This window comes from Myotis nattereri (assembly GCF_964212035.1).
Source record: "Myotis nattereri genome assembly, chromosome: 15".
In the NCBI taxonomy this organism is placed as follows: Eukaryota; Metazoa; Chordata; class Mammalia; order Chiroptera; family Vespertilionidae; genus Myotis; species Myotis nattereri.
The window spans coordinates 40633271-40643755 of NC_138090.1; the positions used below are offsets into that span (position 1 = coordinate 40633271).

Genomic DNA, 10485 nt, shown 5'->3' on the forward strand with positions numbered 1-10485 from the left:
CCTGCTGAGTGGAGGGGAGCCACACCAGTGCTGCGTGGCCTGCCTCTGGGTCTTTCCCATGAAACAGAAGGAAACTTCCATTTCACTGAAATCCCTGGTGTCTGGGGGTTTCTGCTACAAGCCTCAGAATCCTCACTGGGAGAATACTACTGAGAAAACAGCCCATTTGATGTTTTCATCTGATTCTCAGAGGGGACCTTGACCCCCCAAAATATAAAGAAACACAGGGAAAATGAATCAAGGCTGAAGGAAGAGTGGGGAAGGGAAATTGTTTGAGAAGGGCCTGAGGGAGCCTGCTCGGGGTAGGAGCCAAACTTGACCTGGGTGGGGCATATCCATAAACAAAAATTCATGGAGCTGGACAAGGAGTGCACATGTATGTATATGGTCCTCAATTAGAAAAGTCAGAGAAACATGAAGAACTACTGATAATAAGGAGGATGGTAGCCAGTGTTTGTCTGAGTGTTTCCCATGTGCCAGTCATTATTCTAAATCCTGGTATTAACCTACTCAAGTCTACAATATCCTGTAAGTTAGGAGCTCGGAGTTCAGCCCCTTTTCTGGATGAGGACACCAGACCTGGAGAGGAGAGGTGAATGGCAGGCCCGGGAAGGGGCCGGAATGCCGGGGAATGGGAGAGGAGTCAGCAGGCTTTGGGCTCTGGCGATACTCACGGAGTCCTTGAGTGCCAGGAAACAGTGGCAGATCCAGCGGCGGGTGGTCCCGTCACGGCAGATGTAAGAGAAAGCCTTGTCCAGGTTGCGGTCAGGAGCACAAAAGGAGACCTTTTCAATGGTCTGGTCCACCAGCAGGTCCTGGGAGTGGTTGGGGAGGCCGAGAAGAATGTGAACTGTCTTTCATGTATTCATTCAACATTCCCTTAGTGTCTCTCTATCTCCCATTCTGAGTGGGGTAGGCACGGAGCAGTCACTGTGCATTCTGCTGTGGACCCTAACGGCATGGGGCCTCCAGTTTATCACAGAACCAGACCCATCACCAGGAGAGAACCCAGGCTGTAATGAGGGAGGCACAGGCAGAGAGATCACAGATGGGATCGGGGAGGCACAGGGGCTTGCAGGAGCCAAGGGGAGGTGCCTGACCCAACTTGGATATATCTGGGGGGTGGAGTCAGGCAACGCTTCCTAGAAGCAAAAGGCAGGGCACAGTATTTCATGCTGAGGTACTGCCTGTGCCAAGGTGTCCATACTCTTCTGTCATTAAACTAACTCTCATTGTGTGCTGGCTGCCTCCTCTGGTGGTCTCTGGGCTGGAGGCAGGGAATTCAAAAGTGAGCAAACAGACACCCAGATCCTGGCCCATGGCACTCCTCTCTGGCTGGGTAGACTGACAACAAACACATAACAGCTAACAGTCATTGATCTGAACACTTATGCTGTACCAGGTGATAAAGACCAATAGCAGCTTTAAGCAAATATACTAAGTTGGGAGGGCCTACAGGAGGAGCTAGGGTTTATGGAAGTTCTCACGCTCTATGTAATCACAAGAACCCTACAAGGGAGAACCCTATCTATATATATAAAAGCCTAAGCGACCAGAACATGCACTGACCACCAGGGGGCAGACGCTCAATGCAGGAGATGGTGGTTAATGCGCTACCACAGCCAACCTCCTCCAGCCGGCCAACCTCCCACTGTTCCTCCACCTGGCCGGCAGACCCCGATCAGGCTATCGGGTGATTGGGCCCCTGGCTGGGACGGGGAACTGGGGGTGGGTGGCGGCAGACGTGGCCCCTTTCCCAGGGGTGCCGAGGGCTGGCTGCCTCCTGAGGGCCAGCGGCCAACCTCCCACACCCTGTTCCTCCCCTGGCCAGCAGGCCCCAATCAGCCAGCTGCCCACTGAGGTGGTGGTGCAGCAGTGAGGGAAAGAGGAGGGGAGAGGCAGGGAACCGTGTGGTGGCAGCACCAGTGTCAGGTGTCCGTTCCTTCCATGCCTGGCCTGGCAACCGCTGCCGCCTCTCCCAACCCTGCTGGGGCCTTTGGGCCTTGATTGGCCTGGCCCTGATCACAGGCCAGGCCCAGAGACCCCACCTGTGCACACATTTCGTGCACCGGGCCTCTAGTGTTTATAATAAAGCTCTATGTTCTAACTTCTTCCCTTAACTTCCTTTTCCCTTCTATAAATACCCCTCAATCTTGGCACGCAGGCCAGAGTCTGCATGTGGCTTCGTTTGTCTGCATGCACTGGTTTGCAACCCTTTCCTTTACCCCAATAAGTCCTTTTTGGTGACAAAACAACTAGTCGGTATTATTTTTCATTTGACAAAGGCACAGTTTTAAACTATGTGAGACACTTTCTCAGGTAATGGCAGGGTCTTTATTATCCCCATTTTAAAGATGACACAGTTGAGGCACAGAAGGGTAACATCTCATACCCAGGGTCACCCAGCTGGTAAGTGGGTGAGCTGGGATCGGAGCTGAGGCAGCTGCTCTACAGTCTGTGCTCTTACCCACTATCTATGCCAGCTCACAAACAACCACAGGACTCAGTCTTGAATTATGACTGGGGTGTGCCATGATGTTGCAGGAGCACATGGTATTGTCTAGAAGGTCTCTGAGGGAGGGAAATCCTAGAGGTGGGTGGGAAAGCATCCTCAGCCCCATTTGAGCAGGATGAGGAGAGGGGCACTCTGGTGCCCTCTCCTAACCCTAAAGACCTCCTACCTTGGTCTTGTCATCCACCACTCGGAGCCCATCGGCTGACACCCACAGGACCGACTTCACGGACTTCCGGCCCATCTGGGGGGGAGGTGAGAATAGAGGGCCGGATGAGGGCTGCCTCTTCCAGTCTGACCTTGCCCCCTCTCTGCGCCAGCCCCTCACTCACCGCCTTCAGCCTCTTCACAGCATCCTCACACACGTGCATCCCCCTGGACTCCTCCACCTCCACGTGACCCAGGTACTTGGAGGGAGGAAACAGGAGGACATGAAATAAGCAGAGTAATCAATAATTCCTAGTGTTCCCTGAGCAGCTGCGATGCACTACACAATGTCCTAAGCACAACATATGCATTAACTCATTTACTCTGCACCTCAGCTCTACAAGATGGGCACCGCATTCCCACCCCAAGTATACAAACAAGAGTGTGCGGCGGTGATTCCCATCCTGCCTCTATCCCTGGGCCTTCACAACATCATTCCTGTCCTGAGTGCCAGCATCTGCATCTGAGCCCCAGCAATAACTGATGGGATTTGGGGTACACATGCTCTAGCTCCGTCCTCTTGTGGGTACATGGCTCTATTTCCCAGAGTCCCCATGGCATGAAGCACAGTTGCCCACAGCTGCAATTTAGTAACACACCATTGATTGGCTGTCTTCCCTTCCTCACTCCCACCAGCATTCCCCATTCCTCCCAATGGCCTGCATCTAGGGGAATAGACCAAGTTGGTATTTAAACCTGAACTTGCTGTCTCCCTTATGAATGTGTAGTGTGCGTTGTAAAGGGTCATAGAAGGATTTGCAAATGCTACAAAATTTTTGTGACTCTCCAATGCCCTCTGGAAATTATGAGCTCCCACAAAATGGGGTGACCCAGGCATGTCGTCCCCCTGGTAACATTTCCCTGGTACAAGAGAATGCGTGCAGTTTTTTAAAATATGTTTTTATTGATTTTAGAGAGAGAGGGAGAAAGAGAGACAGAAAAACATCGATGTGAGAAACATCAACCTGCTGCCTCCTACACGCCCCCTACTGGGGATCTAGCAGACAAGCCAAGGGGATCCAACCAGGGACCTTTTGGTGCACCTACAACTGCACACCACCAGCCAGGGCTAGGTTTTTAATCCCGACTCTGAAGCACTCAGGCAGTGGGGTCACGCTTCGGCAGGCTCACAGTTCTTTGTGGATGAGCTGTTTCCACCACACAGGACAGAACCGCCTCACCCAACTGGGGCACGCATGCGCCCCACCCCCGCCCGCGCCCCGCTCACTCACCCTGACTGGGAAGCTGCACGTGCCCTTGCGCACCGCGTCCTCGTCTGCCTGCCACTGGTGCGGGCGTGATGCCTCAGGCATGTAGGCTGGCTTCCGCCGCCGCAGGCTCTGCCTTAACTTGTTCATTGTGCCAGCCCCGTCTGCTGACACAGGGCAGGGAGTGGTCAAGGGCCAGGGTCAGAAGCATGGGGCTCAAGGAGGATGGACACAGAGCTCAGGGAGCTAGGGGTGAGATAACAAGGGGGTAGGTTTAGGGGGTTCTTGGGTTAGAGGACATGACCAGGGAACTAGGACCAGCAGCAGTGACAGGGAAAGGGGGTGATGTAAGGCAGGGGAGTGCAAGAGTCAGAAGACAGGGAGCTAAGAGGTAGGGAGGTCTGGGATAGGGGTCACCGCTTCTAGGGGTCTGGAGATTGGGGATGTGACAGTCTAGATCTAGAATCATGAGGATCCAAAGTAATGGGAAGTCAAGGCATTGGCAGGCTCCGGGATTACAGGGCGCAGAGCCAGGGTCATGAGGTCAACGGCTTTACAGGAATGAGGGCAGGGGGTGAGGTGGTCAGAGGGAACAGGAGTTGGGAGTTGCATGGGTCCAATGTGTGGAGCATGGGTCCAATGTGTGGGGGTCTTAGAAGGTCCAGGGATTGAGGTCCAGAGCCAAGGCAGAGGGTATGGAGAACAAGGGCTTGTCTCTGTGCCCCAGAGATACCACCCCTCTAACAACTGTGTCTAGTCTAAGGCAGGAGACCTGGGGCAGTGTGCACCTGTGACTGTCAGAGGTAGGGATGAGGGTGGAGGGAGCCAGCTACTAAGAGAGTCTTCATTGACTAAGACAGTCTTCACTGACTGACAAGCCATAGTGGCAGTCCCAGGAAGAGGGCGAAGGCACACACACAGGACAGAGCACCAGCAGATGGGGACTATGTGCATGTGCAAGCAAGTGTGCAGGTGGAGTTCCTGAATGGTGTCTGTGAGGGTGTCCAGAGCTGAGCATGCAACTATTGTGGGTGTGTGTATTTCTGAAGGCTGGACAAAAGGACGTGGGTCTGAGAATGGTTGTTTCCTAGAGTATGTGTCTGTGCAGGCTGGCCACGAGGGGATCTATGTCCAAGAGTGTGGTTGTTGTCTGTCAGTGCAGGTCCTCAAAGATTGTTGATGAAGGGTATCTATGTGTGAGAGTGGTTGTGAGTGTGCGTTAGGGAATGTTGCCTGTGAGTGTGTGTCTCTGAGCAAGAAGCTGTTGTCTTTGAACTGTGTCTGCATGAGGGTGTGGCTACTGTCATTGATGACTGCTGCCTCTGACAGTATGACAGTTACTCAAGAGACCATGTCTATGACCAAGACTGCAGCTGTTGTTAGGGAAGGAATGCCTGTGTCAGAGCATGTGGTTGTTGTAGAGTTGGATCCATGAGTGTTGTTCTGAGGATGTGTCAGTATGCACCCAGGAGGTTGTTGCCTTTGAGAGTTGTTTGTGACTGTATTTATGAGGATGTGACTATGTGAGAACATGGCTGTTGTCCATGAGTGCTGGGTATTATGGTGAGACTTCTATATGTAGAAGTGTTACCTTTATGACAGAATGGGTCCACAGGTACTGTCTGTGAGGCAATGTCTGCTTGAGAAAGTTTGGCTGTTGTCTATGAAAATGTGCGTCTGTATATGTTGTCTGCAAAAGTGTGTATCTAAGAGTCGGTATCTGCTTAGTGTCTGTAGTCACCTGTCTGAGGGAGTCTAGGTATAGTCTGGGAATGTGTCTGAATGTCTGTGACTCTGCACTTGTGTGTGTGTTGGGGTCGGTGTGTGTCTGAATGTCTCAGTGTGTGTATGACATGGTCCAGGTATGTGTATCTGTGCACGAGTCAGGCTTGGATGGTCACTGAGTGTGCAGGGAAGAGGTTTGAGGGTATCTACTCATGAGTGTGATTAGGCCTGTGTGATTGCAGGGACAGTTCTGCTAGGCGTGCTAGGCAGACCCACCCACACACTCAGTCCTGGTCCTGTTCTAGCTGGTCACTCACCTGGCTCCGTCCTGGAGGTTTCAGGGGGCCCCGGGGCCCCACAGGGGGCTGGGGGCAGACGCTGCTCAGGCCTTCTGGGTCTGCCCTGCCCAAGGGACAGAGGAAAAGGTGAGAGGCTGGCTTGGGATGGGCACACTCCCCTACCTTACCCCCTTGTTGGGCATCAGCCATCCCCCCTCCATCTCAGGCTCCCTGATGATAGCCTGGTTGTCATAGCAACTGTTACAAGGGAAATGAGCCACCTGGTTGTGTTTTGGGGGCATTTCTTAGGGAATATTCTGGGCTCAGGAGGCTCTGAGTACCCACAGGGATGGTGTGAGGAGGGGAGTAGCCTTGTCTTCTAGACATGTGTTCAGGGATACACAATCACATGTATGATGCAACTCATGTCTACAGTTGTCCCTAGCACTGGGTCACAACTCTGCACATTTAGTTATACACAGACACAACCCCAACTATACACACCAGGCCACACAGACTTACCTAAACAGTCACAGCCACTACAGACATCTTGTCACATAGCCATGTTCACAGATATACACAGTCTCCACTACAGACATATGTCTACATGCATATAGAGAGTCCCAGCCTGCCTAGGCACTGTCACAAACTCCTGGTCATGCCAGCTACTGATATTTGGTCACTTCTATTTTTTTCATCCACATACAAAGAGCTGAGCTCAGGCATACCCACTAGAGTGGCATATGTACAGCCACACCCAATGACAGTTATGTTTCCTCAGGCAGCCACCCAAATACTCACATCACAGACCCACTCACATAGAATCACACCCAGTCACACAGATGAAATCACAGACATAAACACTTATCATACCTAGCTCCAATGCTGTGTGTTGACATCTGGTCATGGATGCATGCAGACACACACACAGCCACACCCAGTCACAGCCAAATGTGTTGAATCATCTACAGGCACACAACTGCACATGAACATTCAACCCTTGTATCAATCACACCAATACACCTTTTTGGTCACACACTGTCACACAATGACACATACCCAGTCATAGGTCTCACATTTAGTCACAGTATCAACTAACTTATATGGACAGTCCTCCATCAGCAATCAGACAGAGACCTGGATGGCCATGGCCCATGCATTATAAGGAAACAGGCTGGCACACTCAAGACATGCATACAACCACCAAGAAACAACTGTCCCCAAGGATGGCCACACTCAGACACAGCCAGACAACTGGTGGTCCAGAGTCACAGCCATACACATTTCAGAACTGGTCGTGTATGCAAAGTCACACAACATCAATGTCCATATTACCTGGCCATATATCACAGTCAGAATTCTGTCACCCGATAATCCCTACCCAGCTATACCACATCATAGCATCACAGAGAAACACAGTCTCTCTTCATGCAAACACACAAGTCACACAGACATGTGACCACATACAATCACAGCCCCATGTAGTCAGACACATATCTCACACAGAGAGACAATTCCCACTTTACACACTACACGCACACAGTCAGGTGCATGCTCAGAAATGCAGTGACCCAGACATAGCATTTACAGCTGCATTTATGCAGAAGACACAGCTCCTGACAGTCATGCTGTCACCAAACCGCACTCAAACACCAGCAGTCCAGCATACACACAGACACACACATGCCAAACAGTCACACAGCTAGACACACACTCACAGCCCATGACACAGACACAAGTACTTATAGTCACCCAGGGTCACAGACACGCAGGTCACACAAATATAGAAGCCCCATCACCTACACTCCCTCCAACACACACAGTAGCCTGGTGCCATCAGACACAGACACACCTATATCTTGAGTTAGATACAGTGAAATAACCCACTATTAATGGTCAGCCAGAGTTTCAGACCCCAAGTCAAGTACATAATCCAAATCACACATTTGCAACTGCAACTACACACAATCACTCAGTATCAACACACAGCTACATACAGTCACTTATATAACTCTGGTCATATACACAGACCAGTCGCACAAACATACAAGGTACAGTGCCATCACACACACCCAGTCACATAGGCACAACGTGACTGACTTCGTATACAACGGCAGTCACATACTCAGTGGCAGGGAGGTGTGCCACAGACCTATGTGTGACACAAATATAAATCAGACACAACCACAAATGTACACAGCCATTGGGAGAGTCGCACATGGACGGCCATAGACACAACTCTATTTACACATAATCACAACTCCACCCACATCTTCAGTCAACCACACACAAGTCCAACCCCAGACTCAACATATGCACTTCCACATACCCAGTCAGAGTTACCAAGGCACACAAACACCGGGTAACTAAAGATGGAACCACAGACACAACCCCACAGTTACAACCATGCACACACCCAAAGAGACTAAAAAGTACAGGGTTCTTTTAGAGCAGCTGTCGTATACACATAGTCACACAAATGCTGGGGTCACTCACAGACACAACCACAAGCACAAAACACAGACACAAGATTCCCCATCGTCACCAGCACAGACACACACAGAGCCAGTCACGTAAACAGGGGGTCACACACAGGCACCCCCCATCGCTTGCTTTCCCCCTCCCCCCCAGGTACCACACACAAAGCCGCCATCACCTCCGATGCTGCAGACAGACTACAGTCGGTCTCTGGGAAGCCGCCCCCACCCCTTCCAGCATGAATCCTGGAGCGCGGGGGACCGGCGCATTATCCGAGGGTGGGGCCACTCCCAGGCAGCTGGGCAGCCTCAGGGACAAAGGGGGTGGCTCAGAGGACCTGAGCCCTGGGACCCTTGACCAAGCAGAGAGGGGAAAGGGGATGTGCCTGAAATTTCCCTGATTTTATTCAGGCTGGGGTGGGGGTGGGGTCCCAGGCACTGGGACCTTGTTTTGAGAAGGGGCTGTTCCTGGGACGCTGCCCAGGGATTGGGGGGAGGGGGAAGGATGCTGTGCCCAGGACGCCTCTGAGGGACAGATCTGTCCGGAAGCCCTCAGGTCTTGGGTTGGTGGGGAACCTGTGCCCAGGGACCCACCAAGACCTTGCCCAGAGGGTTGTTGTGCTCGGAGCTCCCCTCCGGCAGGGAGGAGTCGGGATGGCGTCTGGGCTGGAATCGCCTCCAGGAGGCCTTGGCTTCATCTGGGGGTTGTGTCCCGGACCCATCCCCAAGCCTTGCGGAGGGAGTTGTACCGAGAATCTGTCGCCCTGTCCTTGGTTTTTCTGAGGTGGAGTTCGGTGTCGGGGGTCCCTATCTCTAGGGCCTTGGTAAAGGAGGGCCTTGGCGAGACCCCTGTCTCCCAAGCTTTGACTTGGTGGGGGCCTGTTCGTGGACCCCCACCCAGGACCGCACTCTCCAGCCTTGGCACCCTCTCCATCGGCGTGCCTCCCACCCTCCGCCACATCAGCAGCGGCGCCGCCCCCCACCCGAGCCCCACTCTCCCGCCCTTCTCACGCTGGCTGCCGCGCTGCGGGACATCCAGGGCCCGGGCGCCCCCGCCTCCCGCGGCCCCGGCGGGGCCCGGATCCCCGAGTGGTGCTGCTGCTGCTGTGACGGCGGCGGCGGCAGTTCTGACGGACGCTGGCCGGGGCTGCAGACCCGCGGATGGTGCGGGATGCACACTCTCCAGCTCGCTCTGCTCCCAGTGGTTTCCGATCCGGGGGCGGAGGGAGCGCCCCTCCCGCCTCGCCTCTCCGCCCCGGCCCCGCCCACTGGCCCGCCGCCGGCTGGATACACAGAAAGACCCCGCCCCGGCCCTGCGCCCAGGCCGGCCCTGGCCCCACCCCCTGGTCACCAAGCCACGCCCACACGCCAGTGTGACCCCGCCTTCTCCGGTGCGGCCGCCGCTCAGCCACGCCCATTAACCAGTCCCTGACTGGATGTGCACGGGAGCCTCGCTGACTTTCCCTCCAGGGCCTTCGAGGCCGGCACTCCCTTCCCCTCCTCGACCACTGACCTCAGCTCTCCTTCAGTTCTGCATCCGAAAGAGTTGCTTCGAGAAAAGGCTTCCCGCCCCACATCCTCAAACCCTCCAGCTAACCCCACGGTTTTCCCAGCCCAACGGGGGCGGGAGAAGCGGTGACGAGGCACTTTTTGCCACGAATGGGAGGGGAAATGAACAGACCCCTGCGTCCTAGTGCGCAAAGGCAGTGGGGGCGCCGGCTGGGACTAGGGCGTGGTTCTGGCCGCCGCTGCGACCTCCGCTCCCTCCGGATCCTGTGGGTTTGGCAAAGCAGCTGGCAGGGCATAAAGGCCCATTAGCAAAGGCGAGGTTGGGGCGTCAGGGTGGTGGTGTGGGGGAAAGGCCTTCTCAGCTGCCACAGTCTTGTGAGCAGGTGGTCAGCACGTGCGGGAGGGGTTGGGGTGGGAGAGAAAGGGGAGAAGGAGGATTCTAGCAACAGATGGCCCGTGCAGAACTGAGGCTTTCAGACAAGAGGGTGGAGGGGGCTGGCCATCTGCACCTGGAGGCCGTTCTCGTCCTAGCCTCCTTCTCCTCCACCCCAGCACAGAGAAAAGAGCTG

The 10485-nt window shown here is 54.0% G+C and overlaps 1 protein-coding gene across 4 annotated transcripts in view; it reads right to left on the minus strand.

Moving 5' to 3' along the window:
* NUMBL (NUMB like endocytic adaptor protein) overlaps positions 1-9604 on the minus strand; it is a 34609-nt gene extending 25005 nt beyond the window's left edge. For 2 of the 4 annotated variants that reach the window (XM_081107066.1, XM_081107064.1), the window contains exons 1-5: positions 9419-9601; positions 3952-4091; positions 2845-2919; positions 2682-2756; positions 675-815 (exon numbers count right to left, since the gene is read on the minus strand). In XM_081107066.1, the coding sequence (XP_080963192.1) occupies positions 675-815; positions 2682-2756; positions 2845-2919; positions 3952-4077 (417 nt within the window). In that variant the 5' untranslated portion in view covers positions 4078-4091; positions 9419-9601. Of the gene's footprint in view, positions 1-674; positions 816-2681; positions 2757-2844; positions 2920-3951; positions 4092-5969; positions 6055-9418 lie in introns of all 4 variants that reach the window. The other 2 variants (XM_081107063.1, XM_081107065.1) reach the window with 2 other exon arrangements.
* Between the last annotated feature and the right edge of the window lie 881 nt (positions 9605-10485).